A 14,026-nucleotide genomic window follows, 5' to 3' on the forward strand; every position below is an offset into this window, starting at 1 on the left:
CCTGGATTGACCAAATTTGCTGAAGACAACTCATCTTTTCCCAAAATCCTAAGTCTGTGTGAAACAAGTCTAAGAACTGTCCTTATCTTTAATGGCATTTTAGAAATTCAATCTTTATTAGGTGCACATGAAAAGAACAATCAGGGTAAGTTTTTTAAAAATCTGAATATTTGAAAAGCAAAGTACATTCTTCTGAATTTTGTAATGATTACAGTTCATAATGATTATTTTCTCTCTTGTAGACCAAACAGTAAAAACAAGCAAGACAACAAGTCTAGTTGGAACATTTACTTTATTGTTGACTGACTGAAATCTATTGATGCTTAAGGTGCTGGAGTACTGAGGTGCTAGTCAGGAAACTTGTTAGTATGGATCAGAGCCCCTGCTGAGGATTTTATTTTACCTTTTGCCATTTTTGCCTAAGTCTCCGATGACAGCTGTAGTTGATAGGTATCAGGCATGTGAGTACAGCAGGAGATTCACATATTAAAGAAAAAAAAAGAAGGAAAGAAAGAAAAAGAAAAAAAAGCTTGGAAAGTTTAGTAAGGCATTTCATTAGGTAAGCCTTAAAACTATCAAAACTAAATCAATGCCAAGGTTCCTGCTTGATACATGTTCCTCAAAAAGATATCATCACTTTCAACAAATACAAAACTAAGAAGGGTAGGTTGAAGGGTAAGATTATTACCTACACAGTTTACCAGCTCTTGAAAATGACAGTCAAAAAGTAAAGTTCCTTCATTAGGAAATTGGGTCTCCTCTTCACATATTTTGCCAAATTATAAAGCCCAGCTGAAAGAGAAATCGTGATAATCTGTTTATCCTTTAAGCTATTAAAGATGAATAAATGTCCATCCCATGAACATCAACTAGTCTAATCAGATTAGACGGGTCAATTTTCAGAACCGATTTTCCTATTTAAACTGAGTTGCTGCAGACCAACGCAGAGTTCACCTTTTTATTTAAAAAGAAAAAAATGAGAAAAAGAACCCTAGATCTCAACATTTTTAGGATTTAACATCATTGGGAAGGCACAATGCAATTTTGAAAAATGACCTGTAATACCACAATAGCTAACGAAGTATTTAAGTCATGTCACAAGTGCCTTTTCTTTCTCATTGCTTTCATATTCCTAGGCTTTCCTTTTGTTTCTGCAGTGCTTGTTTGGAAAACTGAGGCACAACCCAGTAACTCCATAACTCAGAACTCAATAAACTCTAGCCAATTTAAAAGATTTCAGATCAAAAAGTTTCTTGAGGCTACTGCATGTGCAACCACAGAAACTGGGCATCCAAGATGTGCACCTCTCCTAAGGAACAGTCCCACAAGCCTACCGCTCAGATTCAGAACCCTATAGCGAGAGGAAAGAAAAAAATGACAGTCTAGCACGCTACCCAAAAATCTCCCAGACGCTTAAACCAAATACAGATTACTAGAAAATATCCAAGGCACAGCTTCTGTCAAATGACTGCTAATCAGTTTTCCCCCAAACTGGCACACAAAACCTTATGTAGGTGAGGATTTTATACCTACTGAGTGCAAAAATACAAAATAAGAAAACACTATTAAATCTCTTAATGGTTTTGTTCACATATTGTATATTTCCCCTTCAAAATAAATTACATATGTATCCTTTATCCTTCAATTCTGAAATATTAATAAAAATATAAAGTTTTAGAACCATTAACACTATCAGCATTTATAAATACTGCTATATTAAACAAGTTAAATATTTTCTTTACAAGACATTTAAATAAGTGACATATCAACAAAACTTTATCATTATGGTAATGTTTCAATAAAATTAAAGCTAGGAAAATACAAGAATGCTCCCCGTAATATAAAAGAATCAGGAGCTGTTGAGTGTAATGCATAGTCCAAAAACTGGGCACCTTGCTCTTGAAACAGGATGCTGGGTTGGGAAGTAAGAGAATTTCCTGGTTAATCAGTCAGAAAATTAGCTCTCTCCCCAAGTTTCTTCCCTAGAATTTCTGACCCATTTAAACGTGTGATCTTGGTGACTTCATGTGTCTGTCTCTGAAAGGATCACACCATCGCTTGAACAGACAGACTGAGCTCCCTGACCCGGAAGCTGTGCTGACTGCTAGTTGAGAGTGGCAACACGACAGGTAGGCACACACACACAAACACGTTGCTCTCCAGTGCCACTGATGCCGCGGTTCTCAGATGCTTCTAGACTGTAACAGAAGGCCAGGACTTTTCATGTGGAAGGGATCTGAGCAGCAAAAAAGCACGGCTGCTAGATGTTTAGTATTTTGTCAAGGTAAATTATCTGAACTGAACAGCTGTAATAAATACCAAATTCCCAATTCTCAATGAAGAAAATTTCCAATGAACAAAACAAAAAATACTTTTTTTTTCCTTAACAGAACTGAAAAAATCCCAACAGTGTGTCATGTGCTAGGCTAGTCTGCCTCCAGCTACAGCTAGTGCACGACGTCACATTTGGCATCCACTCCTCACTCTTTTAATTCTTCTTCCTTTGGAAAGTGCTCCTGCTTGCAAGCCACGTCCACCAGCAGATGAAGATCTAGGAAGAAAGGATCGTTTACTCACTCAGCCTCTCAGACTATAGTGTTCTAAGACACGTTCTTAGGTGAGAAGAGTAAGTTGTCTGTCACAACTGTAGAATTTACTCAGATTTTATAGCCCTACAGATTCTCAATTTCAGGGCATTTGTATTTCCATTTAAAAAAAAAATATTTCATTTATTTAAAAGGTAAAGTTAGAAAGAGAGAGAATAATTTTCCACTAGCTAGTTCACTCCCCTAATTGCTGTAACAGCTAGGGCTAAACCAAGTTGAAGCCAGGATCCAGAAGCTTCATCTGGGTCCCCCACGTAGGTGTGGGGGGCTCGTCACTTGGGGCCATTCTCTCCTGCTTTCTCAAGTGCTTTAGCAAAGAGCTAGACTGAAAGTGGAGCAGTGCCTAAATGGAACGCAGGTTTGTAGGCAGAAGTTTAACCCATTAACACCATAATGTCAGCCCGCTGTATGATGTTTCTAAAGCACAAAGCAGCCCTGTTGTTAACCTGAAGACACCAACAAAATTTAAAAAATTTTCTCCTTTTCAATAGTGTGGCCAAGCCTTTTTCCATTTCAATTCTTTTATTCTACATGATAAGGGAAAAATGTCAAAGAGATCAAAGTGAAACACACTAAAATACACACACACACAAAGTCCTTTCTCCACGCTGTAAGGATACACAAGTGGGTTGTGAGAATATGAAAAGGTTAATGCTTTAAGAAAAGCAATGTTAGTAAGTAACCACTACTTTACCTAAAGTTGTCTGCCTCCATAAAATTCCCGCATATTTACCAATACAATGGGTTTTTAAAAGAAGGTATTTACTCAAGATTGAGACAATACTTTATTAACAGTGGAACTCAGGCAGCAGGTTCTATAATACAAAAGAGGTAAGATCATGGACAGAGCATAGCTAACAGGCTTGTATGAGGAAAGGATCTAAATGGCTTAGATGCCATCTAATTCATTTATAACTTCCAGAACAACATGACCAGAGAGCCTCTTTAGGTTGACTTTGAAGCTTGCTTCTGCCCTGTCATTTTGAAGTTAAACCTAAAGTATCCTTCCTTTCCTCTCTGAGTACATGTTTTCCCTCCTTCTTTCCTTCTTTTCTTTTTAAAAGATGTATTTATTTGAAAGAAAGAGTCTCAGGGAAAAAGATAGAGAGGGAGAGAATGAAAGAGAGATCTTTCACCCTCTGGTTCATTCCCCAAATGCCCACACTGGTCCCGTCTGGGCCAGGTTGCAGCCAGGAGCCAGAGCCCCACTCCCACCCCTTGGCCTTCCCAGATGCCTCAGCAGGAAGCTGTACCAGAAGCAGAGAAACTGGGATAAAAGCGGTGCTATAATATTGGATGCAGGTGTCACCAGCTACAGCTTCACTTGCTGTCCCACAATACTGGCCCTCCCCACTTTAAGGATTATCCCTTTTATTATAGAAATACAGGGGCCGTTGTGGCTATGTTTCTGGAACACAGCCCTCTGCAAGACCAAACCACAGCCTTGGCAGGATAGCTGTTTCAAATAAAATAGGATTCTGTTATTACCTTTGAGAAATCTAGAAAGCATCATAAAACTCCCTAATTTTTGTCATATTTTGTAAAAGCAGAACGGTCACTAGAGGCAAGTATTCACTCGTCTGGCAAAGCACAACCTTTACAATCCCTAGGGAACATTAATTATTTTATTGTGACACATGCTGCAATATAAATGAACCTCGAGAACATCATAAATCTTGAATACATATCACAAAAGGATAATCATTCCATGATTCCACTTATCTGGGGGATACCCAAGGGGTCCAGTTCACAAAGACAAAAAAGTGAAGCAGTGGCTTCTAGAGTGAATGGGGAGGTGGGTGGGACAGGGTGTTATTCAAGAGGTGTGGGGTTTCAGTTTGGGAAGATGAAAAAGTTTTGGTTTTGGGTAGCAGTAATAGTTATTAAAATATGAATATGCTTTAAAATCCTGAAGTGTACACTTAGAAATGGCCAAAATGGTAACATTTTATGTTATATAGTTTACCAGAAAAAACTGCTCAGTGTAACAAACAGCAATAATAGTAACAGCACTATACTTGCATAACATTTTTTTTTCAAGTAGTCAAAATCCATTACTACAAGGTCATCTAGTTGAGTCTATGGAATAAGTAGATAACTGAAAGGAAGAACCTTGAAGCCACAGGGCTATCAAATAAAACCGGTGATTTCCAAATTGAATCACCTGGGGAATCTTTCCCAAACTACACTGGCATCTGGGGCCACCTCCAGAGCTTGGGGTCTGATACCAAGGGTAACCTAGGCATATGGGTTTTTCTAAGCTGATTAAAACCAAACAGAAAACCAAACGAATAACATCTTACTATGATCAGTTTTGAAACACCTCAGCTCCATATAAAAAACAAGAAGGCCAGGTCACACTGTAGCAGAAAATAGTACAATAAGGAGTCAGTATTGTGGCTCAGTGGGTTAGACAACTGCATGCAACATGGATAGTCCATATCTGAGTGCCTACTCAAGTCCCAGCTGCTCTGCTTCTGCTCTGGCTTACTAACTTGCTTGGGAAGGCAAGCAAGTGAAAGATCAGATAGTGTTGTGGTTCCAGGCTTTGGCCTGATCCAGCCCTGGCTGTTACAGCCATCCTGTCTTTCTGAAAGGCAATGTCACAGAAAGCGTCCATCCACTATTTTATACTCTCCAAATGGCTACAACAGCTGGGGGTGAGCCAGGCCAAAGCCAGGAGCCCAGAACTCCATCCAGGTCTCCCAGATGGGAGGCAGGGGCCTGAATACATGGACCATCTTGCTTTGGTTTCCCAGAAAGCTGGATTGGAAATGAAGCAGCTGGGACTTGAATTTAAACTTATATGGGATGCCAGCATCACAGATGTCAGCTTAACACACTATACAACAACATAGGTCATGTGTTTTTTTTTTTTTTAAGAAAATATCACAATAATATTTTGGAATATAAATATACCTAACTATAACTTAATTTGTCAGCAGAGCAGAAAGTCTTGATAATGACAAAGACAGAGACTATTAAAGTAACTTCAGATTCAAAAGGGGAGGAAGACCAAAGAAGAGCAGCAACCAATTTCCTTATCTTTAATGACTGGGCTTTAAAAGTAGCATTTGACAATATCGTCTAATAATGAGCATCTAAATGCAATACTTTCATTCAGGTGAGCTTGTTTCATTAACAATGCTGCCAATAAAGGAGTCACAGGGCACAAAACCCAGAGAAGACATAAAACAAAAAAACACAGATGAAGTTGATGTCACAGGAGGTTTTATGTGGCATCATCATCAGAGGGACGAGTACTGGTGAATCAGCAGTAGTTGGCTGGAGAGGTAAAAGACTTCAAGGGACAAGAGCATTGCAAGGTAAATGAGGAGATACTCGCCAACAGATTCAGTCAACGCTGCAAGATGATAGGTTCTGGAGATGCACAGTGGTGGCGGCAGCCCAATAGTGTGAACACACTTAATGTCACTAAATTGTATATCCAAAAGGGTTAAGATAGCACATTTTATGTGTACTTAATACTTTTTCTAAGATTTGCTTTATTCTTTTATTTTTTTTAAAGATTTATTTATTTTCATTGGAAAGGCAGATATACAGAGAGGAGGAGAGACAGAGAGAAAGATCTTCCATCTGATGGTTCACTTCCCAAGCGGCTGCAATGGTTGGAACTGAGCCAATCAGAAGCCAGGAGCCAGGAGCCAGGAGCTCTTCCAGGTCTCCCATATAGGTGCAGGGTACCAAGACTTTGGGCAGTCCTCGACTACTTTCCCAGGCCACAAGCAGGGAGCTGAATAGGAAGCGGGGCTGCCGGGATTAGAACAGGTGCCCATATGGGATCCTGGTTAATGCAAGGTGAGGACTTTAACCACTACGCTATTGAGCCGGGCCCCTAAGATTTATTTTATTTTTAATTGGAATGTCAGATTTATTTTTTTTAAAGATTTATTTATTTTTATTAGAAAGTCAGATATACAGAGAGGAGGAGAGACAGAGAGGAGGAGAGACAGAGAGGAAGATCTTCCGTCCAATGATTCACTCCCCAAGTGAGTGCAACGGTTGGTGCTATGCCGATCCAAAGCCAGAAGCCAGGAACTTCCTCCAGGTCTCCCACACAGGTGCAGTGTCCCAAGGCTTTGGGCCATCCTCAATTGCTTTCCCAGGCCACAAGCAGGGAGCTGGATGGGAAGTGGAGCTGCTGGGATTAGAACCGGCACCCATATGGGATCCCAGCGCGTTCAAGGCGAGGACTTTAGGTGCTAGGCCACGCTGCCAGGCCCGGAACATCAGATTTACAGAGAGGAGAAGACACAGAGAGGAAGATCTTCTGTCTGATTCCCCAAGCAGTCGCAACAGCCAGAGCTGCACTGATCCAGAGCCCGGAGCTTCTTCTGGGTCTCCTGCACAGGCTCAGGGTTCCAAGGCTTTGCGCCATCCTCCACTGCTTTCCCAGGCCACAAGCAGGGAGCTGGATGGGAAACAGGGCTGCCTGGATTAGAACTGGCACACATATGGGATCTTAGCGCATACAAAGTGAGGACTTTAGCCGCTAGGATACTGTACTAGGCCTGCACTTAACACTTTTAAAAATTTATATTTTATTGGAAAGGCAGATCAGATTTACACAGAGAAAAAAAGGTGGAGAGAAAGGTCTTTGATCTGCTGGTTCACTCCCCAAGTGGTTGCAGTGGCCAGAGATTAGCTGATCCAAAGCCAGAAGCTTCTTCTGGGTCTTTCATATGGGTGCAGGGTACCCAGGCTTTGGGTCATCCTCCACTGCTTTCCCAGGCCACAACCAGGGAGCTGGATGGGAAGTGAAGCAGCCGGAACACAAACCAGTGCCCATATGGCATCCCAGCACTTGCAAGGTGAGGATTTAAACATTGAGCCCTCGTGCCATGCTCTTAACACACTTTTTTGTTTAAAGCACGATCTATGAATTTTTTTTAAGACTTATTTTATTTTTATCACAAAGTCAGATATACATAGAGGAGGAGAGATAGGAAGCGGAGCTGCCAGGATTAAAACCGGCGCCCACATGGGATCCCGGTGGGTTCAAGGCAAGGACCCCAGCCACCAGGCCACACCGCCAGGCCCATTAACACACTTTTATTTTAGAAGATTGCTTTCCCTCCAGTTTCATTTGCCAAATGCCTGCAACAGAAGAGCCAGTGATTATCACTTCTCAGCCTTTTGGTTAAGATCAAGTGTGGAATAGCCAGTGATGGCCAGACCAAAGCTGGGAGCTGGGAACGGAATCCAAGTCTCCTGTGAGCATAACAGGGTTCCAGCCACTGAAGCCCTTACTTGCTCCTCCCAGGACAGATAAGCAAGTGTGTCAGGAGTGGAGCCAGGATTCAAATGTAGGCACTTTAGTTTGAGATTTGGGCATCTCTGGAGGTATCTTGACCATTAAGCAAAACACCTTCTCTAAGAATAAATTTTTAGGGCTTGGCAGTGTGGCCTAGTGGTTAAGGTCCTCGCCTTGATCCCATATGGCCGCTGGTTCTAATCCCAGCAGCTCCACTTCCTCTCTATCTCTCCTCCTCTCAGTATATCTGACTTTGTAATAAAAAAAAAAAAGAATAAATTTTTAGTGTTTATTTTCACCATCTTGAAAAACAGAGTGAGTGACTGGGTGTGTGTGTATGAGACAGACAGATGGAGACATTGATATCTTTCATTTACCAGTTCATTTTGTAATAAATGCCCATAATAGCCAGGGCTGGGCCAGGTTGGAGCCAGGAGCCCAGTATTCTAGCCAGGTCTCCCACACAGGTGATAAGTAACTAAGTACGTGAGCCATCATACATTTCTTCTCAGGAAGCATCAATAGGAAATGATTGGAAATAGAGGAATCAGAATCCAAACCAGCACTCCAAGTTGGGATGCTGGCATCCCGGGCAGCAGCTTAACCTGTTGCACTCCAAAACACCTATCTCCAACAATATTAAAAGCACATAAATGTAAAATAAATGATGAAATACTGGAAGAAAACAAGCAATCTACACACTTATTCAGCAAACATGTTGTGTCACAGGTTAGGGTTAGGTCAATGTCTTGGGCATACAGCAGCAAACCAAGTAAAATCTTTGCCTTCACAGAACTAACATTTTAGAAGGGGATAAAAATAATAGAAAATACAAAACAGTGACAGACATTGAGGATAATAAAGAAATTGACCAAGACATGGGGTATAGGAGACTCCTTCAGACTCCTTCAGACTGCTTGGTCAGGAAAGTTTCTATGGTGAGCTGGTATTTTGGTAAAGAACTAAATGGGTGAAGGATATGTCATATGCATATCCAGGGGAAAATCATCTCAGATAGAAAAAATAGCAAATATAAAGGCAGAAGCACACTGGTGTACTCAGAGAACAATAATAAAGAGGCTGCTAGGGCTGCAAAAGATGAGGGAGACACAGGGTGACAGAAGATGAAGTCAGAATAGTCGACAAGACACATATTGGGCATCTTTTAAAGATTTTTAGATTTCATTTAAAATGTGATGACAATTTAAAGAGGGAAATTATCATTAAAAAATTATTGGAGGGGGCTCGACAGTGTGGCCTAATGGCTAAGGTCCTTGCCTTGATCCCATATGGCCGCTGGTTCTAATCCCGGCAACTCTACTTCTTCTCTATCTCTCCTCCTCTCAGTATATCTGACTTTGTAATAAAAATAAAAAAATAAATCTTTATAATACAATGTAATTACTGAAGTTAAATAATAAAAAAAAAAATTATTGGAGGGCTTGGCATGATGGCTCAATGGCTAAATCCTCACCTTGCAAGTGCTGGGATGCCATATGGGCACTGGTTTGTGTCCCGGCTGCTCCACTTCCCATCCAGCTCCCTGCTTGTGGCCTGGGAAAGCAGTGGAGGATGACCCAAAGCCTGGGGACCCTGTACCCATATGAAAGACCCAGAAGAAGTTTCTGGCTTTGGATCAGCTCATCTCTAGCCATTGCGACCACTTGGGGAGTGAACCAGCAGATAGCAGATCTGTCTGTCTCTCCTCTCCATAAACCTGATGTTCCTTCCAATAAAAAATAAATGTATCTTGGCCCGGCGCTAGAGCGTAGTTGTTAAAGTCCTCGCCTTGCACGCCTGGGATCCCGTATGGTCGCCGGTTCTAATCCTGGCACCCTGCTTCCCATCCAGCTCCCTGCTTGTGGCCTGGGAAAGCAGTCGAGGATGGCGCAAAGCCTTGGGACTCTGCACCCACGTGGGAGACCCAGAAGAGCTCTTGGCTCCTGGCTTCAGATCAGCTCAGCTCCATCCTCCGTTGAGGCCGTTTGGGGAGTGACTCATCAGACGGATGATCTTCCTCTCTGTCTCTCCTCCTCTCTGTATATCCACCTTTGCAGTAAAAATAAAGAAATCTTTAAATAAATAAATAAATCTTTAAAAAAGAAAAAAGAGCCCAACAATTGAGCTCTAGGGTTCCTGAGTTTTTTTGTTTGTTTTTAAAGATTTATTTATTTAAAAGGCAGTTACAGGGGGAAGGGGAGGGAAAGAGAATCATCTGTTTGAATCTTCTGTTTGCTAGATTACTCCTCAAACAGTGTCCACAGCCAGGACTGGGGCAGGCCAAAGCCAGGAACTCCATCAAAGTCTCCAATATAGGTGGCTGGGGCCCAAGAACTTGGGCCATCTTCTGCTGCTTTGCAGATGCATTAGCAGGGAGCTGGATCAGAAGTGGAGCAGCCAGGAACTTGAACCAGTGCTTACATAGTATGTCATGTCACATACTGTGCCACAATGTTGGCCCCATCATTTAGAAATCAGAGAAGCTCAAAACGATTCAGTACAGAAACTATAGAGTAGCCAGTAATTTTGAAGGAAATGGGGAAAGGGTGATATTTCCGGCAAGTTGAAGTAATCTGTGCGAATGTTGCTGAGGTGGAATAAAATAAGGACTGAGAATTGACTGCTGGATTTGGCCACATGGCAGTTATTGGAACCTTGACAAGCTTCACTTGAGCAGAAGGAGCAAAAATCTGATTGTAGCAGTTGAGGTAGGGATATATTTTAAGGAATGTTGCCGCAAATAAAACAGGAAATCTGAAGCAGTAACTGGATGGAAATATAAATGGATGGAGGATGGAAATATAAATGAAAGGAAGATGAAAATAAATTTTTAAGATCTATTTATTTTTTATTGTATAAGCAGATTTACAGAGAGGAGGAGAGACAGAGAGGAAGATCTTCCATCCACTGATTCCCTCCCCAAATGGCCACAATGCCTACAGCTGATAATCCGAAGTCAGGAGCAGGAGTTTCTTCTGGGTCTCTTACATGGCAGCAGGGGTCCAAGGACTTGAGCCATCCTCTGCTGCTTTTCCAGGCCATAAGTAGGGAGCCAGTTGGGAAATGGAGCAGCCAGGACACGAACTGGCACCCATATGGGATGCCAGTGCTTGCAGGTAGAGAGTTAGCTTGTTGAGCCACCATGCCTGCCCCAAAAGATAAAACATAGGAACAATGATGCCATATTTGCATGCATACTGATGGGAATTATCTAACATAAAAGATAAGATGTAGTTATTCAATAAAGAGGATATAGTAGAGACTAGGTCTATGAATACACAAAAGGAATGGAATTCTGTACGCAAATGGAAGGGCTGGCTTTCTTCCAGCGTAACGAGAGCAGAGAAGAATGTAGGATTACAATTGTAGGCAGACTGATAGGTACATTAGTGAAAGGATATTGAAGGTCTCTTCTTGTTCTGTTTTCTCAGTGAAGTAAGAAACATCATCATAGTTATGAGTGAAGAAAGAGGAAACTGCAGCGGGGAGGAGAAAACACAGCATAGTTTTGAAGACTGGACAATGTGTTGACCAAGCAACATTATAGGAGACTGAGAATTCATATGAATGTAATACGAGACCAATCGTCCGAAAAGGAATTAGCTGTCACAAACTGTAAGACGCTGCATTCCACGCCAGAGTGCCCGGGCTCAGGTTCCAGCTCCCTGTCGCACACCCTGAGCAGCAGCACAGGACGGCTCAAGCACCTGGGTCTTTGCCGCCCATGTGGGAGACCTAGATCACGTTCAGGGCTTCTGGTGTCTGCCCGGCCCAGCCTTGGCTGCTGTAGGCATTTAGGAAATTGAACCAACGAGTGTCAAGATCTTTCTTTCACCTTCCCTCTTTTCTCCTTCCCCCATCCCTCTGCCTTTCAAATACGATTCTATAAGAGAATAAGCATTGAAATATAATGATACTTATTGCTAAAATCCTATTAATACTATTTTCAGACTATTTACTATGTAATCAGGTTCCACACTAAGCCAGTTACATGTTTTATATCATTATTATCTCCATTTCTCAGATGAGAAAACTCAGGTTCAGTAAACATGTCTAGTTCACACAGTAAAGAACTCAGATTTTAATTTAAGGTTTTCTAACATTCAAAGCTTTCCTCCTACCCATTATCTTGTATTGCTTCTAATAGGTAGTACATAAATCTTAAACTGGCCTTGGTTATGGTGTTTTAATATCATAGGGCCTTATACGCACATAGCTTTTTTTGTTTCCCTAGACCAACTATCACTCTAAGTTCTGTCACAGAAAATTTATTTACAACCTTATGAAGTGTATATCTGCTTACATTTTAATTATGATAGTTAACTTTGTTACCACAATTCCTCTGTTATCTGCCTACAAAATGCATGCGTGATTAGGAGTTACAAGGATACCATTATTTCGTAACTCTTCTATTCTACAACAGGAAGCCAAAGTCAATTAGGACCCATCTATCAACACCACTGACCAAGGATACGGTTTTACTCAGAAAAAAACAGGAATACTGAATAAGGAAAATTAATGTGCTAATTAATTTATCATTTGCAATTATAACACACAACAGAAAGAGGAAAATTATTTTTTAAAGATTTATTTATTTTTACTGAAAAGACAGATCTACAGAGAAGAGAGACAGAAAGCTCTTCTAGCTACTGGTTCACTCTCCAATGGCCAGAGCTATGCTGACAGAATCTTCCTCAGATCTCCCACATGGGTTCAGGGTCCCAAGCCTTGGGACCATACTCCACTGCTTTCCCAGGTCATAGCAGGGAACTGAATGGGAAGCAAAGAATCCAGGAATGAACTGGTGCCCATACGGGATGCTGGTGCTTGGAGGCTGAGGATTAAACAGTAGAACAATTCTGCTGACCCTGAGGAAATTATTATTTTAAATATTCATTTATTTTTATTGTAAAGGCAGATTAGATTTACAGAAAGAAGGAGAAACAGAGAGAAAGATCTTCCATCCAGTGGTTCAATCCCCAAGTGGCTACAACAGCAGGAGCTGAGCCCATCTGAAGCCAGGAATCAGGAGCTTCTTCCAGGTTTCCTATATGGGTGCAGGGTCCCAAAGCTTTGGGCCATCCTCCACGGCTTTCCTAGGCCAAAAGCAGGGTGCTGGAAGGAAAGTGGTTCAGCCAGTACACGAACTGGCCCCCATAGGAGATCCAGTAGGTGCAAGGCAAGGATTTAGCTATTGAGCCATCATGCCAAGCCCAAAATCTACTCTTTTGACAAATGATCCCTAATAATCTCCATGTCGTACATTAGTTCTCTAAATTAATTTATTCTATATTACATCATTTGACCTCCATCCCTTCATGTCCTCTTCCCCTACCCATGGTAGCCACTGTTCGATTATCAAACTCTGTGTATATGCACTTTTTGCTGTTGTTCATTTCACATACAACAGAACTTTCAAAAGTTCTTGGAAGGTGGAGTTAAAACTTAAGTTTATTTTGGTGCAAAATATTTTGAAACCCATGCAAATGAGAGGTCTCAAAAAAGTTCATGGAAGTATGCATTATGAACAAATTATACATGGATTTAAAAATGTTTTGTACCAAAAACAGATCATTCTTTTCCCACAGACTTTTCCAAGTACCCTCATATGAATGACAGACACAGTACTTTTCTTTCTTTTTCCAGCATATTTCTCTGTTATGCCTACTCAGTTTGTGGTAAATGGCAAGATCTTACTTCCTAAGACTGAATGATACTCATATTCCAACATGTCTACATGTATTCGGGCGCCATATTTTCTTTTTTCTTTTTTTGAAGATTTAGTTTTTTATTGGAAGGCAGATTTTTTTTTTAAAAGATTTTTTTATTTTCATTACAAAGTCAGATATACAGAGAGGAGAGACAGAGAGGAAGATCCTCCGTCCGATGATTCACTCCCCAAGTGACCTCAACGACTGGTGCTGTGCCAATCCAAAGCCAGGAACCAGGAACCCCTTCCGGGTCTCCCACACGGGCGCAGGGTCCCAAAGCTTTGGGCTGTCCTCGACTGCTTTCCCAGGCCACAGACAGGGAGCTGGATGGGAAGAGGAGCAGCCGGGATTAGAACTGGCGCCCATATAGGATCCTGGCGCGTTCAAGGTGAGGACTTTAGCCGCTAGGCCATGCGGCCGGGCCCTGGAAGGCA

The 14,026-nt window shown here is 41.5% G+C and overlaps 1 protein-coding gene across 1 annotated transcript in view; it reads right to left on the reverse strand.

The window, feature by feature from the left end:
- Window positions 1–944: 944 nt before the first annotated feature.
- Window positions 945–14,026, reverse strand: part of HSF5 (heat shock transcription factor 5) — a 50,950-nt gene continuing 37,868 nt past the window's right edge. The window contains exon 6 of the mRNA XM_004590984.3: window positions 945–2,551. Within this exon, the coding sequence (XP_004591041.2) occupies window positions 2,481–2,551 (71 nt within the window). The 3' untranslated portion in view covers window positions 945–2,480. The remainder of the gene's footprint in view (window positions 2,552–14,026) is intronic.

Source organism: Ochotona princeps, chromosome 17 (genome assembly GCF_030435755.1).
Source record: "Ochotona princeps isolate mOchPri1 chromosome 17, mOchPri1.hap1, whole genome shotgun sequence".
Classification (NCBI taxonomy): Eukaryota; Metazoa; Chordata; class Mammalia; order Lagomorpha; family Ochotonidae; genus Ochotona; species Ochotona princeps.